This window comes from Cavia porcellus, unplaced genomic scaffold (genome assembly GCF_034190915.1).
Source record: "Cavia porcellus strain 051 isolate PalLab524CR breed Dunkin Hartley unplaced genomic scaffold, mCavPor4.1 scaffold_18, whole genome shotgun sequence".
NCBI lineage: Eukaryota > Metazoa > Chordata > Mammalia > Rodentia > Caviidae > Cavia > Cavia porcellus.
This window is the reverse complement of record NW_026947501.1, coordinates 18,847,616-18,869,887: the sequence shown is the minus strand read 5'-3', so window position 1 is coordinate 18,869,887 and position 22,272 is coordinate 18,847,616. Positions and strand designations below refer to the sequence as shown.

At 37.0% G+C, this 22,272-nt stretch overlaps 1 protein-coding gene, 1 non-coding gene and 1 pseudogene across 3 annotated transcripts in view; 1 reads left to right on the top strand and 2 right to left on the bottom strand.

The window, feature by feature from the left end:
* Positions 1–8,771, top strand: part of Peli1 (pellino E3 ubiquitin protein ligase 1) — a 52,887-nt gene extending 44,116 nt beyond the window's left edge. For both annotated transcript variants that reach the window (XM_003467482.5, XM_063229513.1), the window contains exons 4-7: positions 198–299; positions 3,837–4,034; positions 4,665–4,853; positions 6,416–8,771. In XM_003467482.5, coding sequence (XP_003467530.1) covers positions 198–299; positions 3,837–4,034; positions 4,665–4,853; positions 6,416–6,982 — 1,056 coding nt within the window. In that variant the 3' untranslated portion in view covers positions 6,983–8,771. The remainder of the gene's footprint in view (positions 1–197; positions 300–3,836; positions 4,035–4,664; positions 4,854–6,415) is intronic.
* LOC106027161 (large ribosomal subunit protein uL15-like) lies at positions 4,079–4,651 on the bottom strand (annotated as a pseudogene).
* Positions 8,772–8,922: 151 nt separating the features above from the next.
* Positions 8,923–8,994, bottom strand: Trnaa-agc (transfer RNA alanine (anticodon AGC)). Its single transcript has one exon. It is a non-coding gene; the product is annotated as a tRNA-Ala (tRNA).
* Positions 8,995–22,272: the final 13,278 nt, after the last annotated feature.

Here is a 22,272-nt window from a genome sequence, read left to right as displayed (position 1 = left end):
TTAATTGATTCTTCTGAGCAAAGGCATTGTCACAATTGAGCATGTACAAGGATTACTAATCTCTACCCTACATTTAAAGAGAGAAATGAGTAACTGTATCATATATGTGGTAAATAGTTCTACCTTCTTTAATGAAAAGACTTTCTGATTTGGTTTACCTGCCTACTAATTTTTGCTATTAACCTTTTCATTTGTAGGCAATAAGCAATAAGGACCAGCATAGCATATCATACACTTTATCTCGGGCCCAGACAGTGGTGGTTGAATATACTCATGACAGCAACACCGATATGTTTCAGGTATTACAACATATGAATATTTTTTCTTAAAGAGTAAAAAAGTCTGTAGTCAGTGATATTGCTATGGTCCAATTAAGGATTATTTTTAAAATGTATTAATTTCTCAGGTTCACATATAAAAGTTGTGTAACATGAGTAAAAGATGGGCTCTGGAATCAGAATTCCTGGTAAACTTTAGTCACTGTGTGCCGCTGTACAGATAATAGCATCTCCCTCATGACCGTTAGAAAGCTTAAATGAGTTTGTGCATGTAAAGTACTCAGAGCTGTGCCAGCTATGTAGTAAACACTTGTAAATATTGGCTGATGTTATCCAAAAATAGAAACCCATAAAAATTTTGCACATATGTATTACTTTTTCTACCACTACTTTCCATCTTCCTCCCAAGGCAACAAAAAGTTCAGGCAGTTTCTAATGATTGATACATAATGTGAAGTCATTAATGAATGAGCTATTGGTATCATGTACTTGTTTTTCTGTACACATTCAGTCATAACTGATGGTACAACCCAAATTTGTTTTTTCTTTCATTCTTTGTGTCAGTACGGTACTGTTTTTACAAACTGATGTAGAACAGTTAAGCCTCCCAATATAAAATTGTTGATCTTTTTTATTACTGGATTTTCTAAAAAGAAAAAGTACTAGGTTTTCTAAGAAACCTAAGTAGGATATAAATTGTCTAGTAATGTTGTTCTTACTATTATTGTCCCAATTAATTTTCCATTTTTGTTTATTTTACATGATTATTTTACATGAAGATATATATGTATACATACATATATCTTCCTTGCTTTTACCAAACCTAATAATATCCTTCTAATGACAAAGATTTTGATCCCAACAAAAACATAGCATAAAGTTTTAGAGTGATTTTCTACATTTTATTTCACTGATAAGCATTTAAAATAATTATATGTAGTTTTTTTAAAAAATCAGGATGCTCCTAAGGCTGGACATGGCTACATACACCTGAAATCATAGTACTGTGGGAGGTTGAGGCAGGGAATTGCAGGCTTGAGCCCAGCCTGGACAACTTCGCAAGACCCTGTCTTAAAATTTTAAAATATTCAAAGGGCCAATGTGAACTCAGTGCCTAAGTTCTCAGTTCAGTTATTGTAAAAAGATGATAGATAGGTAGATAGATAGATAATTTCATCATAGACTACAGTTTTGGCTTCAAAAAGTACTTGTAATTGTTATCTCTTACCTTTTGTGATTAGTTTTTCTCTTTTTCATAGAGTATAGAATTTTTCCGAGTATCACAAATTACACCTATTCTGCAGGCATTGTACCTATGGAAAAATTCAAACATTTCTGCATCAAAAGGACAAATATATCAAGTATCCAAACTGCCCTAATAAGTTCTTTGAGGAACTGGTTTTATAAACATTTTGGATTATCTGACTTACACCAAACTTTTTTTAATGTTTAATCCGTCAGATATTCACTCTTTCTCTATTACATGTTTAAGTGCTATACTATGTCTAAATGTAAAGTACAGATTTCTGATTAAGGGGAGAAAGGGTCTTTAAAGTATAGTACCTTTATTTAGATCTTTTTTTTAATTAGATTACGTAGGGTTTTTGCCAGTAACCAGTAAAATATCATCTGACAAATGAGATGACAGAAGAATATTAGTAGGATAGAAGAGTGGTGAATGAGCTACTGGTAGTACTACTAGTGTACAGAAATGGTAAGAAGTCAGGCTGGCTTGATAGAAAGGGAGTGAATCCTCAATCAGTTTCTAACTGTATTATGTATGTGTTTGTGTGGTTATGGGGATCAAATCAAGTGCCGCGGGTGTGCTGGGCAGGCACTACCACTGAGCCCAACATCTATATTTTTAAAGCCAACTGTAGCACTTAGAAAAATAATTATTGGTATTTATCATAATAAAATTATGACATCTGATCATATGACAATATGACAGATTTTGACATCTGATCATAGTTGAGTAAGTTTTTCTCTTTGTGGGTTTTAAGCATTCTTCATTCTCACTTGTCTCTACCAATATTGCTTTGGTAGCTTCGGTCTTCTCCAAGGTCTAGAGCAACTGTTGACTCTAGAACTCTCTTCCCTATCAGGCTTTTGCCTGATTGTTAGTATTGATTCCCAGTCTTGTCCTTGGCTTATGCCTGTCATTAAAAAAGCTTTTTATTTTGGAAAGTCTTTTTAATTTCAAAGATCTAGAATAAGGCCAGGGATATAGCTCAGTGGCACAAGACCTGTCTGGCAAACACAAGTTGGGAATCCTAAGTTCGATTCCCAGTATTAAAAAAAAAAAAAAAATCTGGAACATTTTCTTTGGATGTCATTATCTTAAAGACTAAAACCTGTGGGACATCCAATCTTACATATGCTAACTACCATAAAACTATCCAAACTAAACATAAAGGTGTCTTATTTGATTACAGGACCAAAATGCTACAGGGTTTTATCTAAAAGTGTGTCGTTATGAGGAGCTCTTGAGGCTCAGCTACCCAAATATTACTTTTAAGATTTAGGATCCTTGTAAAGGGTTAGTATTTTTCTTGGTACCCACATTCTTCAGTTTTTTGATACTGCTTTGTAACAAATAACGAAGTGATCATTTAGAATGTCACTTATATCATCCACTTATTTTTTTTCACTTTAACTTTCAAAATAAAAATAATTTATTATTTACAAGCTATTCTGACGATGTTTTTAATTCTCTGACATCTCACCCAGTCAGAACTCTTTATCTAAGAACCTTCTCGCTCAGAAATCTGAGCAGGAAACAAGAGGAAAATAAAAAGAACATCTAGACATATAAAATAAATGTCACAAAGTCTATGCATAAACAAAATTTTTTTTTGTTTTTCCTGGAGAATTCCTTCAGCTTTCACTGAGAACTGTTTGAAATACTGTTCTTTGAAGTTTGATTTGTTTGATATTCCCACCCACCTCAGAATAAAAGCAGCTGGTCAGAGAAGAGGCTTATTGTTGCAAACAAGTATGACCAAAAGCTAGAAATGATAGTTTATAACCTGATAGAAATGGGGAAAATCTGTGAAACATATGCCCATAAAAACTTAAGGCTATGCAGTCCCTTAACATAAGGATCAGTGTTCTTGTTGAACATGAAGACATCATTGCATTTCAGTTTTTATAAATAATACTCAGTGATCTGGAATCTTTGTAATAGATCCACTTAGTATATTCAATATACTATGTCTAAAAACAAAGATAAGAGTAATCCATGTTAGGCATTTTCTACCCAAAAGGGTTAAAGTCTGTAGCCATGTAGAAGTCTCAAGCATCTGAATTTTCATTTCCCTGAGGGTTTCATAAATTCGTCATAAGTTCCCATTTTATTCTGTGCTCCAAGTGATGACCATATCAGAGAGAGTCTTACCAGATTAGTTTTCAAGATGTAGATACCCCCAAAGTTAAGTGTGATAAGTTTAAGCTTTAAAATTTTAGGGGCTTCATGTTTGACAATATTACTGCCTTTTTGGAATGGATTTTCCATTGTATTTTTTGAATGAGTCTTCCAAGTATTTCTTTTTCTCATAGATTGGTCGGTCAACTGAAAGTCCAATTGATTTTGTAGTAACTGACACAGTCCCTGGAAGTCAAAGCAATTCTGATACACAGTCAGTGCAAAGCACTATATCAAGATTTGCCTGTAGAATAATATGTGAACGGAATCCCCCTTTCACAGCACGGATTTATGCTGCAGGATTTGATTCGTCAAAAAACATCTTTCTTGGGGTAAGATGCTATTCTTTCTTTCTTTTTAACCATTTGTTGGCATTTTAATGAGCCCCCAGTCCTATGGCTTCAAGCCACAGAGACACCTCTCCAATACCCTTAATCTTTTCCTCAGCTGTTCTGTGAAGAATTTGGCCTTGGTGATGACAGGCTGCTTTGGGAGCTTTCCCTTCCCAAGTACTTTGTAGTGGCCCAGTCAAATTACATCAATGATGGGAGCCACTCCAGTCTTGTTTTTGGCAGCATTTACTCGTGTTTCTCACTGACCATTGTCCACAGTTTATCAAGGTTGACAGTTGGGCAGAAGCTCTGATTTCTCTTTAAGTGGTAATACCTCATACCAGCCTTCCCAAAGTAACCTGGGTGATACTTACTGAAGTTGATCCTGTGGTAATGCACGCCTCCAGCGTTACCCCGACCTCCCTCCCGGGTGCTTCCTGTGCTTGGGGATGCAGCCATGGCCGTGGCTCACGTGGCCCGGAAGCTTCAGGTCTTCCTTAAGTCTGGATGGCATGTCAGCAACCAAGACAAAAGATGATGCTTTTTTTTTTCTAAACGATACATTCTTTTGTACTAGTTTCTATTTCCAAATTACAAATAAATGGAGGCTCACTGTTGTTCTTTCTGTAGGAAAAGGCTGCCAAATGGAAGACACCTGATGGGCAGATGGACGGCTTGACCACTAATGGTGTTCTTGTGATGCATCCACGCAATGGGTTCACAGAAGACTCTAAACCTGGAATATGGAGAGAAATATCAGTGTGTGGAAATGTATTCAGCCTTCGTGAAACCAGATCAGCCCAGCAAAGAGGAAAAATGGTAAGTAATGAGTGGGAGCTTTTTGTGTAGCTACTGTGAACACATAGAATGAGTTCAACTAAATAAATTGTAAATATTTTTGAAGCTGACATGGTGGCGTATGCCTGTAACCCCAGCACTTGGGAGGCTAAGGCAGGAGCATTACTATGAGTTCAAGACCAGCCTGGGCTACAAATTGAGTTCAAAGTCAGCCTGAACTGCATAGTGAGATACTGTCTCAAAAAATCCAAATAAATAAAAATGAAAAATTTTGAGAAACTCCTGAATCTATTACCAACACAAACAACTAAGATCAAGCATGAACTGTCAAGCACTGATTACCAAGTATACTAGAAGATAAAATTTATTCATTTGTCCTCTTATGCTAATACATTTTAAAACCTTAGTTATCCTAGATTAAACAGCACTTTGACCTTTCTACTTCTAATTTTGATCTAAATATCTTTGACTGTATTTACCTAGTTAAAAATTTTAGGCTGTTGCTTAGCCAGATTTTTTAACATAAACTATCTGTAAGGCTAAAAAGAGAGCTATTTGCAGTGCATAGTGCTTATATTCTGAGTGGAGTTGCTGCGTATTCATGACACGTCCTTATTCCTTCTCCTCCTCTCCCGCACTTTCCCTCTATATCATAGTCCCCTTCCTTTGCCTTTTATTTTGGTCTTTATTTATAATTTGAGTTTCTCATATAAAAGAACCCATGCAATATTTAAGTTTATGTGTCTGATTTATTTTACTTAACACTGTTCTCCAGGTGCATCCATTTTGCAAACACATAATAAAAATAAAGAAAAGTTAATATATTATGAAGTATGATAAAAATATACGGTGAATGTTTAAATTTTTAAAAAGTTATTATAGTAAATGACACGTTACTATTCTTCCTTTTATAATACTCCCCCTCACTAAAAACACACTTACCCCATCATTCTTGCTACTTTCTGAGGCAATTCTGAAATCCCTCTTTCACAAATGCCTTTATGAGGTATGATCAAAAATGCAGTGAATGCTGCTGCTGAGTGCCGTGCAGTGGAGAGGAAAGGCAGGTTTGTGAAAACATTATGGTATGCTGTCATCCACTGAGTCTGGCATTGTGGGCCTTCTGGCTCTTGCCCAAAGTCAAAATTAGCATGAAGGGTGGATGTCCTAAATCAGTTTAGGACATCAAGGGAGTCACAATAGCATAACTAAAGTTAGTTTACAAAACGGGACTTCTAGAACTGCTTCAGAAAGTGGCAGAAACAGTGGGGTAAGTGTTCAAGGTAGGGAGTAGAGGGCTTGGTGTGTCTTGAGAGTGATTATTAGTGCACTGTAATACATTTTTAAAAATCTAAATGTTCACCATATATTTCAGTCTCACTGCATATTGTTCAGTATTTTAAACTTGATTCTCAAACTTATATTTGACTAACTGCAATTTGAGTTTCTTATTTAGTGAATAATCCTAGAAAAACCTCATTTCTTGAGTAAGGAATCTCAAGTCCTTATGTGACCAAAGGTCTTAATGTGAAAATCCAAAACATGTAGTAACTATGTTTTTTGTGTGATTTTGGCTCCTCTAGGTGGAAATTGAAACCAATCAGTTACAAGATGGCTCATTAATTGACCTCTGCGGTGCAACATTGCTCTGGCGTACTGCAGAAGGCCTTTCCCACACTCCAACCGTGAAGCATTTAGAAGCTTTAAGACAGGAAATTAATGCAGCAAGACCTCAGTGCCCTGTAGGGTTCAACACACTAGCATTTCCCAGTATGAAGAGGAAAGATGTTGTAGATGAAAAACAACCATGGGTGTATCTAAACTGCGGCCATGTACATGGCTATCATAACTGGGGAAACAAAGAAGAATGTGATGGAAAAGATCGTGAATGTCCAATGTGTAGATCCGTTGGTCCATATGTCCCTCTGTGGCTCGGATGTGAAGCTGGATTTTATGTGGACGCCGGCCCTCCAACCCATGCATTTAGCCCTTGTGGGCACGTGTGTTCAGAGAAGACAACAGCCTATTGGTCCCAGATCCCGCTTCCTCACGGTACTCATACTTTTCACGCAGCCTGTCCCTTTTGTGCACATCAGTTGGCTGGTGAACAAGGATACATCAGACTGATTTTCCAAGGACCACTAGACTAATAAACAGTTGTCCTCTGGGACTATATTATAAATTTATAAGCTAAGTGAGTTTGGTTTTCCAACCTGTTATCCACATTACAGTTTCTCTGCTCTGGTTATTTGCATTAAGATGAAGAACTTTTTTAAACATTTATAATAAATAATAGCAATTTCTGAGCAAAAATCTAGGAAATTCAAGTAAATGAATTTTTGAAAGTATGAGACTTCTGAATTCTGAGTTTTTGAAAATATATTTTGAGGAGAAAAAGACATAGTCTAATTTGATGCCTTCATTTTAGTGTTTTTGAATCACCCAGCCTCAGTGTTAAGAAATTGTTTTGTATAACTGAGGATACTGTTGGTTCAAACTATGTTAGTTTACAGTTTGTTGCAAACATTGTAAAATACAGCAACATGTATATTAACTTTTATTCTGTTTATTTTAGAAAATGTAGAATGTCTTGATAGAGTAGCATGGTAATGATGGTGTCACACCTTTGGTGTGATTGGTAGCTTAGTGAGTGCATAGCTCAAGGATTTGTCAAGTTAGAAGGACAAGAAAGTTTTTCCCACCCCCATCTAAGTGTAGAATTTGGTAAATTAAAATACTATAAAACCAAATTCACATTACCATTGTGTAAGAGGTGTTTGTTTTTAACTACATTGAAGATAATCAGGAAAGATTTTTTTCCTTAATGTTTCTCTCAAATGTAGTACTATAACAAAACTTAATGCTAAGAAACATTTTATATACTCCTTTGAATATGCAATTTAATCTAGATTATCTATTTTTCTCCCATGATAACTAATCTTTTTTTAGTATCAATAACATTTGGCAAGTTTATTTTTTGGGTATGAACTGGTTCTTCTATTCACTTTCTAGAAAAAAAAAGCATAAATTAACAAGAAAAGGATATAAATTGATTTGCTGTTAGAAAAAGAAACGCTTAATTATTCTGTATGTGGTTTTATCCAAGCATTAGAAAATGTAGAAGTATCAAGGACTGAATGACAATAGTACTCCCCTTTTTTAACCCAGCAGATCAGCCTTAACTGTGGGCTTGAATATTAAGGAGTGTTAACCACAGTGTGACTCAAGTAAAGGTGTGGTTGGTGCACAAGCACCAGTGAATGACAGCAGAGGGGAGGGACACACTTGAAAGATCTGTTATGTTCTACTCCAGTAAGTCCTCTGCTTTCAGAAGCAAAAAAAAGTTTATTCTCCTCAAACCGCTCTTTCAAATGCTCCACAAGGAAAGTACAGTCCATTGCACTACATCAACCCCTTTTTGATACTTGTAGAAATCAGTATACTTTCAAATTAAACAGGATCATGTTTTTAGTCTTTTGATTCCTTTGAAAAGTGTATGATACTTAATTGACAGCAGATTTTTGTATGTGGTAGCATAGCTTTAATTTATCATATTACATCACTGTTCTGAATTTTAAAAAAACTTTTTGTTTAAAAAAAAACTTTGTCACTTAGAAGCCATGACCTATTTTATTTTACTTTGTCAAAATTCCTTGTTTTAAAAAATGATCGTTTGGGTTCACTCAGGAAGTGCATGTCAGGAAGCTTGTATTATAAGTTTTTTAGTTGTGATGTATCAGTAACTGCTGTTACCCCTTTTTCAAAAAAATAGAATTGATTTCGAAGTTTTCTAGATTGTCACACGCTTTGTGACTAATGCAAGGAAATCAAGTCCTGTGTTGTATTTGTTCTAATTATTTCTATTCAGGCTATATATTGTAGCTTAATTTTTATTTGCAATTAATTTATTCAAACTAAGTAAATACTTTTCAAAATAGATATTTGAGTTTGTCTCTGTGAGTTCCTTTTTGTATAGCAAGAGTTGGCCACCAGAAGTGAAAACTAGACAAATCTACTCTATATTTTAAGAATACTCCTTTGAAATAGATGTGGAGTTTACACTTAATGTTTGTTTGTTGTTTATTTGTTTTGGTGATGCTGGGACTGGAACCCAGGGCCTCTCGCATGCTAGGCAGGCACTCTGCCACTGAGCTACACCACTAGTCTTGGTTGCTTTTATTAGTACATATATCATGTTTCATTCCTTGTGTGGTGCTGGTACTTGGACATAACATCTGTAGTCCTTTTTCAGTCCTCTTCGCTGCCTCCTCCCATCTCCACTCATTTCTTCATCTCCTTCCTTCCTTTTTTTTTTGGTACATACAATACAACAATCCCAATTCCTTTTTTTCATCTCTTATTCTTCCTCCTTCACTTGTGAGAAGAATTTATCTCCCTGCTTCCTATTATTTGTTTTATTTTGCTCTTTATTTTGCTCTGAGATAAAAATAAAGGATCTTGCTAAATTGCCTAGATTGTCCTCAAGCTTGTGGTCTTCCAGCCTCCCAGGTGGCTGCAATTGCTGGAACGTGCCACCATCCAGGCAAGGTAACACTTGAAAGTTTCTGGTTCTCTTTGCAAATAACCTCTTATTTATTAATAAAGAAACTTAGTGGTTAAGAATTGAAGCCCTTCTCTTGTGAGTCCTTGGAGAGTTAGTTCTTTGTAATAAGTACTTCAATGATTATAAAGTTTCATGTTCTTCCTAAAGCATCTGAATTTTCCTTTGGCAGTTGAGAATATATCTGGTTCACTTGCTATCAAATTCAAGTTTTAATAACTTAGGCAGTGTAAGTCACTAGGTGTTTCTGTTCAAGCATTCTGAATGTCAGTTTTGTCTTTTTGCCAGTGACTAATAGAACACTTTTATTTATGCATTTGTATTAAAGTAATATCAGTATTTTAAATCTTTTAAATGCATTCTCAAGAAAGAGAATCTTTTTTTTTTTTTTTTTTTTTTTTTTTTTTTGGTCTTTTTCCTTTTTATCGGTACTGGAGATCGAACTCAGGACTGCCTGCTTGCAAGGCAGGCGCTTATGCCACTGAGCTAAATCCCCAGCCCCAAGAAGAAGAATCTTTATGGTTTAACTTTGTTTAAAAATGGTTTAACTCTTACCAAAATAATTTCATATTTAAAAGTTGTATTAATTTGCATAGGAAATTCAGAGTTGCCTTTCAGCTAATGTATTAGTCATAAAACATGAAGGGCAGACATTCAATCTTTTTACCAGGTTATCTTTTTTAAGCTGTAATTCATATAAAAATCTTCCAGTACATGTAAAGCAAGATAGAAACAAATGATAATGAAAATCTATAACATCTAATACTTGAGTATCTCTGCTACACTCTTCCCTCAAGAAACTTCAAGGACCAAGAGTGACCCATGACCTGACACAGACTGAGTAAAGGCACCAATAGAAATCCATCCATTATTCCGTTAAAAGTATAAGGTAAATAATTCTAACACTTTGACCCTTCATTCCAGTGTATCGTGTGCTGTGCTACTTCAAAAGCTAGCAGAAATGCTAGTTAATCTGCAATGCATCCCTTTCTGTATGCTCCTAAGCATTAACCCTGTAGTAAATCAAATGATCAAAAGTACATAATTGAACTATATCTAACACCCCCATTTTTGGAATTATTTATATAAAGTGTACTTTAAAAACTTGCCTTCCAATTGTATCTGTTTATTCATATAATAGGATACTGTGCACCAAATCTTGCTGGGTGATATACCAGGAAGATGCCTACTTTGATGTGATTTGTATTGTAATGAGGAAGATAGAAATGAGTAAGAAAAATAAATATTACAGCACGATAGGTGGCAAGAGTGCCGATGGACACGTGGAAAAGGAAGGAAGGGGCACGTGTGTGTTGGGGGTGTAGTGTTTATCAAATGGGAGGGCCTGCGAGAGTGGGGTTTGAGTAAAGATTTGAAGGAGCTGAAGGGTAGCGTTGCCCAGGAGAAGAGCTTTTAGGCAAAAGAAAGTCATCACAAGGACCTTGAAATGGAAGCCTGCCCAGAATACTTCTGTAAGAACAAAGAAGTCAGTGTGGCAAGGAGGTATGAAAAACGGGAAGAGTCGTAAAGTTAAAATGACAGAAAGGGGCGATTTGGGATGAAATGGGATTATGAAAGGCCGTCCGGGACTTGAGACTTGTGTTCGGAGTGGTTGGGAGACTGGAGAGTTTTGAACGTGGAATGACCTGCTCTCACTGCTGGCTGAATAAACTCCAGACCGAAGGTGAGAACTGGAGGACTTGCAGTAATCCTGGAGAGAAAAGACAGTGGCTGGCAGGAGGGTGATGGGACCGAGATGGTTTGAGAAGAGATCAGATTTGGGGTATTTTTTGCAGACGACTGACATTTGCTAGCAGATTAGAACAGTGATTCCACCCAGGTATCACGGCATAGCTCTGGCACGGCACAAAGCCCAGAGTTCAGTTAATGGCGTGTGTGCACAGACACACACACACACACACACACACAGACTTGGTTCATTCAGTCAGTTTCAGCAGCTGGAAGAGTAGAATTAATAAGGCTACAGGCGTGCTGATGGTGGAAATGGGAACATGAGGTGGAGCTCCTTTTACACAAGATTTTTGCCAAATATGAAATGTCCATTTTTCTAAACTACTGAAGTTCCCAGTTACTACGATTATGATCAGTGTCCTCTATACACCCTGTGCTAGTTTAGAAACAAATCAACAAAGCGTTCCTCTGGGTTAATGGAGGACTTCCTTTCATTGAAATAGAATTTGGACAACTCATGTTTCTGTCTTTGCTTTGGCTACTCTGAGGAAATGAAATTCTGTTTTCAACTGCAGTAACTTCCTGTAACAAGTATTCTGACAGTTTTTCTTCCTTCTCACTCATGTACACTTTTTTACTTGGCTCTTGTCTTTTTAAATAAAATCTCCCCAGTTTTCAGTATGTGACTGCTTCAGATCCCTTTTGCAGTGGTAAGAATACAAAGGTCTTTTTATATTCAAGTGCTTATAAAAAATTCTTTTGAAAGTTTTATAAATGCAGCTTTTAATATCCACTTGACTTAAGAAACCATGCCTCTACTTGATAATTGTCAACAGCAAAAGGAGTAGCAAATAAGATCAAAAGAGTTTTCCTAGTAATTGTCATAAAGCATCATATCCAACATTGTGTTAGATGATGTGGTGAAAACGTTAGATTCTTTAGGTCCACATTAGATTGTAAGCCCTGCTATGTAGGTCAAAATTAACAGCTAAATTCATCACAGCTAACACTTGTTTGCTCTGTGTCAGGTACTGTTCTATGTACCACACTAACAATATTAGAGATACTTAAAAATTCTTAGGAGGTAAGGAATGACTATCTCCATTTTGCAGTGAAGACCAGCCATAGCAATATAAGTCGCCCAAGTTTCACGCAGTTTGTGATGGAAGGACTTAGAATTTGAAGTTTGAAAGTCTTGTCTTATTTGTGTGTACAAAGCCACTGTATTTTCTACTTCTCTCGTGTTAGTGTCGGAATGCACCGAACGGATTCTTTTGTAAGCCGGTAAATAAATAACGTGTATACATGATACTTCCTGAGCCACCTGGTAGATGCTCAGGAACTATTCCTTGGATGATGAAAGGAAACTGAGAACTCAAGTTTTAAGCTACCAAAACAGTCTCCAAATGGGTACATTAGCGAAAAGACAAAAGAATGATTACAAGTTTTTGATCAGAAAATACATTTACCTAGGCTGAAAAAGACAAGAAAAAAGGAGATACTACACAAATGGCACTAATGAAGTTTGATGGACAGTGAGAAGAAAACCATGGATAGTGCCAGAAGAGACACAAAGGGTTATTGTGTAGTGAAGAAATACCAGTCATAGTCAAAACACTTGTCATCAGACATTTAATTTTTTAAGAACCTATTACTGATAAGGAAAGACATGGAAGGCATCCCGTATTGAAAACAAAACTTAAGATTAGATGTTCCTGAAATTGGACAATACAGTATTATTGTAAAATTTTTGATTTTTTAAAATTAGAATATAAATTCAGGAGGTCTTGGCAATCAAGTTACAGATGAGAAAACCAAACCCTAGTTAGGTAATATGATTATTGATAGATATGATATTCCAATTTCAACCCTCTGTGTCTGTCTTCATTCCCTTGACTGTGTAAGTTAAGTCACTAAGACAGATGTATTATTATTATCATTATTTGGTACCAGGGATTGAACTCACAGCTTCATGCTTGCCAGGCAGGCACTTGTGCCACAGAGCTAAATCCCCAGCCATGTTTTGATTATTGAAGCAGAGGCAAGTAGCTTTTATTTTTAAATTACAAGTCTGCAGAATTAAAGTAATCTGTTATAGAAATAATGATTCCAATTTAGGGGATGGTCTGTTTCAGATTTCATTATTCCTGGTCTAGAAATGAAAGAGTGGAGAGGATCAAGAGTATTGCTAGGTGCAGCGACACGCCCATGTAGTTCCAGCTGTGAAAACTGTTTGAGGCCAAAAATTCAAGGGCATGCTGGGTAGAAATACCCCAGCACTGTCTACAGCCCTCTGGGATTTTACACAAATCTGTGATGAACCTCTCAGCAAATGTGAGTGCTCACTAACACAGCTCTTGTTTTATTTTTCTATTTCTGGTGAAATAGTTATTTCAGATACCACATATGCAGAAATTTCAAACATTTAGAGGCTCTTCAATTTCACTTGGCTTTGTCAGGTTCTTTTTTGAAAATCAGTTACTTGGGTGGTAATGAATGACCTAAAATGTAATAATGACTATATTGTCAAACAGTTAAAATTTTTCTCAGTCACAATAGAGTTGAACAATAGTAATCTGAACTTCACATGGCCAGAAAGTTGTCCAAACCTTGAATCATGATGCTCAAATCCCTATGTAGGGAGCAAAGTTGAATAAGACCAGGTATACAGGGGCAAGTCAGATGGTGGCACAGGCCATCAGGTATGTGTGTAGTACCTAGGAGGTCCCAAAGCAACAAATGGCTTAGGGGGTAGCTGAGGAGGGGTAGTAAGAATTCCCCACTGATAAATGTTAGGATAGATGAGTATTCCAAACTTGAGTTTGCATGGCAGTTGGAGAGGACAAGCAGTTTCTTGGAGAGAGGTCCAAGAAGCATACAGATTTTTTAAATACACACACACACACACACACACACACACACACACACGTATGTACTCCAAATAGCAGCTCCAAATTTTAGAATAATTTCTCAGAATGACTGGTGTTCATTTGAATGTGTAAATTCTCGTAAGTTTCTGTTATTTCTGACTTATATGTTAGTGTCATTTCTATATACAGCATGAATGCTGATGTTGATTATATTTTTTATTCAAAAATGCAATCGTAGCAAAAATTTCTAAAGCATACTATGCAAATTTGGTGTCTTACTGCAGAGGGTAATATAACTGTGGAGTGATACTTGTCATGTGATGAAACGAAAATCAAAGATGCTACTCTTGGGATGTGACCTTTTACAGAAAAAAAGCATTAAAAGTTCTTTAGTGCTTTGCTTTATGCTTGTGGGTTTTTTTTTTTTTTTTATCTTTGAGAGTTAACAGTCAAGGGTTTATTGGGAATTGCTTGTATAGTGTCATTATTGCAGCTGACTTCAAATGTGGCCATATTTATTTACCAAAGTATTTTAATTCCTCTTTAATACAAAAGAGCGATTGAAAATATTTTCTGGGTGGGATTTCACAGCTTCCGACAAGGCATCAGTCCAAGCCTTAATCCAGCCTGGCCTTCAATACCAGTCCTTAGATGTTCCTTTATCAGAGTACAACAATGGGCAGTTATTCCCTGTAAATAAACTAACCACTAACTGAGTAAAGAGAATTAGAAAATATCAAAATAAGCATCCTAGTCTTCGAAAGGATTCTTTCACTAAAGCCAGTATTCCCTGTAACTTTGTAATATATTACTTTTAACTCATTGGCTCTACCTATGGTCATGAACCTCATTACCTGTAATCCTATGGCAAAAACAAACAAACAAACAAAAATATATATATATACACACACATACACAATATATATTATATGAAACACATTTTATATGAATATTTTTTTCCAATCCTTTTGACATCAATGAATGAATTCTCGTTCTACATCATCTTAGTTCTTTAGGTCTCTGGTGTTAGTCTTTTGTGTGGAATTAGACTTGTTCAGCCTCTTGGTTTGGTTAGCTCAGTAGCTTCTTTTGAAAAAAATTCAGAATATGTTAAATGAATGATGATAGTGTCTTCATTCTGTGGACCTTTTTAGTCATTCAATAGCTAATGGAAAGGATAGCCAAAATAATTCAAGTTGAAGCACTTTGGAAAGTATAGCTTGGATGTTTAGTTAGGGGAACAGAATGCATAGCAATGAACCAACATAGCGAATTCTCTTAACAGATTCCAAGAATCTGTCCCTACTAGCTTGTATTGAAACTTAATCATATGTTGAGCTGTGACATCAATTTGAACAGTATTTTGATCTGCAAAAATATTTTGTTGTAATTCAAAGAAAAGTAATTGATGCACTTTTTCATGCATGCCTTCATTATGATTAAGTTTGAACTTGCTTCCCAATGAAGTGTACTATAAAATGGGAGTGCCATGAACAAGGGAATTGATATACAGAAATACGCATTTTTTTTCTCTGAAAATATTGTGTTAATTTAAACATTGAGTTATTTGAAACGTCAACCTGGATTTCCAAATATGCTTGAGGACCCAGTAGGTTTACACAGAAACAAGAAGCTTATACCTCATTGAATAAAAACATTTCCAGAAAATATATTTTGTTACTTTGTTTCTCTAAAATCTCTTTATCTGTAAAAGTGATACAAGGCTTTATTTGCAAAATAAGGTATAATTAAAGGGATAACTCCTCTTGGATAGAAATCACACATTGACTCTTAAGGTATTCTTTTATGTGCTTCTGTTTTCATAGTGCATCTCCAACTAACACAGCATTCCTGAAGTGCCAGCACTTGTCTTTTATTTTCTGGTGATGTGTTTATGCCAACTAGCCTTATCTTGGGTGCAAACAAAGATAATGCCATGTTTTTATGGAATTTCAGATCATCAGTTCTCTTCCCGATAGAGTAGTACAGTTGGCAATTAATTCATCTTTGATCCTATTTCTTCTGTTCTATGACCAGCAACCTCACAACATGTGCCAAGAGCTAATCTACTAGAATGATGAGAGTATGGGTTGTGCAGTACGTCATGATAAGTAATGATTACACAAACAGCTCAGAGCAAAATTCTTTTGTAATGTTAGTAATGTGATTTGGACTTCTATGCTGGGACTGAATCAGTCTAATTTTTTTCTGCTTCTTACAGTCTGGTAGGCCTTTGGCAATAGAGGAATGGTGTCCCTCTCTTGAAAGGAGGCCTGGGGCTGGAGGTTTAGCTCAGTGGCATAAGAACCTGCCTTGCAAGCAGGCGGTCGTGAGTTCGATCCCCGGTACCGATAAAAATGAAAAAGACAAAAAAAAAAAAAAAAAGAAAGAAAGGAGGCCTGTGTAAGAGAATAACTGTACAAGAAACAAAGATTTGATTGTTCATAAACCTAAGTAGGTTATAGAAAGTAAAAGGATGTCTTGCATTGTCAGTCTGCAGTTAAATATTTATTGAATTTTCAAGCAGCTTAAAACTGGACTCTTCATCATGCATATGTTGAAGAGCTATCTTTTAATTTTCTAGCAAACCTGAGATCACAGGATAGGGGAGAGGAACTCCGCTTTTGAGAACAGTAGGAAAGTAACAGGAGTGTTTGCTACTAGTCGTGCCAAAGCTTTCTCTTTATCCTTGGGATTCTTGGGAAAACCTCAAACAAGGAGACCTATTGGCAACATATGCTGGGAAGCAAGAGTTAGTTTTAATCTGATCTTTTTTTCTTCATGAATATAAAAATTTACAGACTTCTCTTAAAATTAGGGTTTAAGAAAAACATTAAAGCTATCTGAAGAAAGGGAGTCTTTCGTTTCACTCATGGTGACAGTGGCTGTTACACTGATTATCTTTTAATTGCCTGACTCGTCAGAAATGTTTATCCATTAAGAAAGGGAAGCATGTGTTGAATACTGAAACCCTACTTTGGATTCATTTATTCAGTAAAAATATAGAGAACGAAGTGAGAAGCACCTGAGATAATATTAAGATTTTTAAAAATAATTATGGTTTCTACCCTCACCTTGCTGAAAGTCTAGTAGAAGGTAAATAAGCAATCACAATATGGTGTGGTAAGTGCTAGGATGAAAACAAAATCTTTGAGAGCACATGAAAGGGGCACTGGAGGTCAGAGAAGACTCTAGGTAGAAGAGGAGTGGGCCAAGGTCCTAGGGGAAGAGGGAGGCCGAGGCAGGTGGGGGTTTTGGGGTGAGGGTTGCCAAAAGAGAATAATCAGCTCTTGGAGAGGCTCAGCACTGATAAGAAAATGGGATGTATTTGAGAAACTGAGGTTGAATCTGGCTAAGTGACGAGTAAAGAGAAAGAAATAGCAAAAGAAAAAAATCAAAGATTCAGGCAAAAGATATCACAGTGTTTTAGTTAGCCATGTCAGGATGTAGAGCTTCATCCTCAGGACCGTGGGGACCACGGATGGGAGGATCAGATCTCCATATCTGGAAGATCACTGTGGTTACACTGTGGGAAATCTGTCCGAGATCACTAGAGGCAGAGAGACAACAGGAAGAGATGATGGGGACGGAGGTCTACAAAGGGAAACAGCTATGGAAATGGAAAGCGGATGATCTGAGACATTGTAACTATTTAAGAGTAAAGGAGGCAAGGGATTATGGTTGATTGGATAAAAGAGCTATGACTCTGGCTTTGGTAAATAGGTGATTGATTTATACGGAAGGGAAATAAGAGGAATGTAGTTAGGGATCACCCTAAGATATCCACATTCATTTTCAGTTGAATATGAGTCTAAAGACCCCAAAATGAGATCTACCTTAGAAACAGATTTGGAGAAAATCAACATAAGGCCCTAAAGTGAGTCAGATTCCTAGAAAGTCATGAACTAGAGATACTGAGATTAACATTTTAAGGAGTAGGTGGAAAAGAAAAATCCTAAAAAGACTGAGAGAAAGAAGTGTCAAAAGGAAAAAGAAAACCAGAAAAGGTCAATGACATTAAGGCAGAAAAGAATGCTTCAGTGAGAAGTGGTATATTGTTCCACATTACTGAGGAATAAAGTAAGCTAAGGTTAGGAAAGTCCGCTGGAGGTAGCTACCAAAAATAAATAGATAGATAAATATATGTTGGTACTTTGATCAGCAGAATATTGCAGAGGTTTTAAGATGACCCATGAGAATGAAATCAGCAAAGTCAAGCAGTATGATTATGGTGGGAAAGAAAAGGGTGAGAGAGGGTGAAGGGAGGGAAGGAAGAAGGAAAGACCGGAAGAAGATGCAAGGTTTAAGGAGAAAATTTACTTTCTCCTTTGTTTTGCAAGTGAGAAGTACTGAGGATGTTTTCGTTTTTGTTTGTACCGGGACTGAACTCACTACCGCCTGCTTGCAAGGCAGGTACTTATGCCGCTGAGCTAAATCCCCAACCTGTATTACTGAGGATGTTTGCAAACTAAAAGGCAGGAGTCTAGAGGAGGACGATAATAAATATAGGGCAGTCCTGAGTAAGAGGGAGGAGAAGAGAGGCTACACCGCAGAGCGGGGATTAACTTTAGGCAGCTAATTTCACTGTAACTGGAAGAAAGGAAAACCCAAAATAGTCAGGGCAGGGCATGGTGGCACCTACCTCATAATCCCAGCTATTCCAGAGGCTGAGGCAGGAGGATTGCAAGTTTGAGGCCAGACTGGGCGATTTAGCAAATAAAAATTAAAAGGTCTTAGGGATGTGGCTCAATGGGAGCGCATTCTTGGGTTTAATCCCCAGTACTGCTTAATAAAAAAGGGGAAGGGTGGGGGTTCCAGTGGAGAGACAGATCTTGGAAGTGGGCATGGTTTATCTCTTCCTTCTTAGATAAGTAGAGGGAAGGGGGTAAAGAAGAGGGAGGTCTGAAAAACATGAAGACTTGAAGTGACTGCTGGAGAGAACTGTAAAGACGGGGACAGCACGGAGGAATCAGTTGGTGTTGGAAAATTTACTAATTAGAGGCACTAATGTGCTTAGTCATATGCTTTGACCAGAAGTAGACACCTAAAATATGGTCTAATATTTTAAAATTGGTCTGCCTGAAAATGACAGGTAACAGTTGCTTAAACACGAAAGTTGTTTACTGTCTTACAGAAAAATCAAGTAGATGAATAATGCTTTGAACAGAGCTTCATGGTGTCAGGAATGCAGACTTTCTAGTCCTCAGCATTTGGCTTCCACAACGTGACTCAATATGGTTTCTTCAACCCATCCATTTTGTGTAACTTTAAAAAAAAAGCATCTGCTGTTTCTACTTAAATCCTTTGACCAGAAATTAGTCCCTTAGTACATCTAGTCACAAAGGAGGCTGACAAACACATCCTTTAATATGAATGGCCCTGTACTCAGTTAAATTTTTGAGCCTGTTTTCAGAGGAATCTGGGAGATACCAAGAATCACCACCAGAGCAGAGTTTAGCTAGGCAGATGTGACCAAATAGGGCTAAGAAGTAAACTATAGTCAAGAGCATAGTTAAAATAACAGAATAGTGTGAGGTGGGATTTAAGGAAAAGACAAAGGGAGCCAATAACAGGAAGGAACTAGAAGCCTAGTGATTTTTGTTCAGGTAATCCAACCTAGCCCAGTATGACTTTTGTTTGTTTGTATAGTGTTATCACTATACAGTGATGCCTCAGTTATCAAATTTAGTTTGTTACAAATTCATATTCAATTACTGCAATGTTCGAGAACTGAAAATATTTGCCCTATAAAAAATAATGGAAATGCAAATCACTGATTCCAAGATCCAAAACTTAAAAAATTTTTTTCCAGGACTTTAACAAATTTCACTGTGATTTCTTTCTTTAACTATTGTGATTCTCAGTTTTCTTCTTAGTTTGATTGCTGGTATCACTATCTTTGGAACCATGGTTACAATATTTTATGCAAATAAAATGCAAAAAATAAAATACAAAATAACACAATGATGAATGCTTCAACACACTAACACAAGGACTCCACGTTGTCTGGGCGAGAGAAGAGCTGAGACTGAAGGATTTCACTTTTGTGTTGCGGACTAGCCTATAAAGGTTTTTTCAAGTTGGATTTTTGGTTGAACTATTGAGCAAAATTATAAACACTGGGCAGAATTTTTCAAACTGTGATGTTCAAGTAGTGGAAAGTTAAGCCTGGACCAAGGTATCATTGTCTACTCAATGCTGTCCTCAAATTTGTGATCCTTCTGCATCAGCCTCCTTCCAGTGTGAATTTTGTACTTTAGGAAATTGAACATGATCTAAACCAGTGCTTCCTTGCAGGGGTACTATTGGCATTTTGAGCAGGCCAGTTCTTCCCTGCATAAGACTGTCCTGTGTGTTGAGACAGGTGATGTTTCTATTCTCCCCATCACTGCCACCTGAATGTCATTGTCACTTCCAGTCATAACATAGCAATATACAAATACAATCCTGTGCCACATGAGGCTATTTCAGTCAATGGCATGCTGTGCATGTGATAATGGACATACCATTTAGCCTACATGTGTAATTGGTTATATCATTACTATGGCTGGGTGCTTTTGGGAAGTCTGTGGACCTTTAGAAGCTGGGGCCCAGTGGGAAGTCCTTAGTCCTCTGGGGTGCAGCCTTAAAAGGGACTGTGGGACCCCAACCTCTGTCTCGCCCACCTCCTGTTTTATGATATAACCTTCATGCATTCCCACCATGATGTACCACCCTAGCCAAATGCCCACCTTATCTTAGTCTAGAGCGTCCAAAACTGTGAACCAAAATAATCATTTTTTCTTTATAAATTGTCTTGAATATTTCATTATAGTGATGGAAAGCTGACTAATACAACCCTCCAGGGTTGTGTAAGTACCTGCTATGATATTCCCATATTGATGAAATTACCTAATAATGCATTCCTTAGAATTATTTGTTAAGTGATACTATACTCCCAAAGAGGTGATACCATTTGCAGTTGAGAATCAGTGATCCAAATTAATCACAGTGATCTCAGTTCCCTTACTACTTTGATTGGCTAAAGTGTGGACAATTTAGTTCAGAGCTAAAGGAATTATTAGTACATGTCATTCTGCTGGTCATCATGATTGGTTCAGGCTGTTCCAATTAATAAAAGATCAGGCTTTTGTTTGAAGGTGGGTTTTTCTTGTTGTTGTTGTTTTGGGTTTGTTTTGTTTTTGTTTTTTGGTAGTACAGGGGATCAAACTCAGGACCTCACACTTGCCAGGCAGGAGCTTATGCCACTGAGTTAAATCCCCAGCCCCTTGTTTGAAATTTGAAGACTCCTCAGGACCTCTGAGTATAATGAAAGAGCACATAGGCCTATTTGCTGATGACATCTACCCTATAGAACCAATCCCAAAGTAAGCAAACACTTAGGATTGTGGAATAGAGAAGCAAAAATACAAGGTCCTCAGTAAGTTTGATCTACAAGACCCTTGTCACTGCTAAATCTTGAGTTACTTGAACCAATAAATCCCATTAATGTTTAAACCAATTAGACTTGAGTTTTCTATTACCTCCAAATGAAAACATACTAACTAGTAACAGAAAGAACTAAAGGATGCTGAGTCAGGAGTGACATATATATAAGGAAGGATGTAAAGGAGAGTAAGAGATATGATAGATGAATAAAAGGGCGTATATCTTGGCCAGAGACTGAGGAAAACAGGGAAATGACATATGCTGAGTTTGCTCTAATGCAAGAGTTTACAAAAATCAGTTCATTCTCTTGGACTGGGAGTTACAAGTAATCAGAACAGTTCTAGCGTTGTTTTAGGATAACTCAGTGAGGTTAATATTATTTCATCGTGTAAGGAAAGAAACTTGAAATTCACACAAGGGCCTAAAGCTAGTAGCTGGCAGAGGTAAACCCTGCCGCGTTTGACCCTAGGACTCAAGTTCTTCTGCTACCTCCCCCATTGCTATATGATGCCAAAGGGGTGGAAATAACCAGAGTGGGGACCAGCACCCCCTGTTAGCCCTTCCCAGCTTCAATCCAGAATATCAGGCAAACATGACTGGGTCAGAATGATTGTCACCTCCTGTAGAGGGAATTGTCCACCTACAAGATTATCATTCTGGGGACCGGGGGTTTAGCTCACAGCGTAAGTGCCTGGTTGGCAAACGTGAGGTCATGAGTTTGATTCCCGGCACACACACAAAAAAAGATTATGGTTCTGTGTTTGGAGTACAAAACACAATGGGTTGTGGGCTAGTTGGAGAGACAAGACAGACAACTTACAGAATTAACATCAACACAGAAAAAGTGCACAGTGCCTGCCTTGTAAGTGTGAGATCATGAGTTTAATTC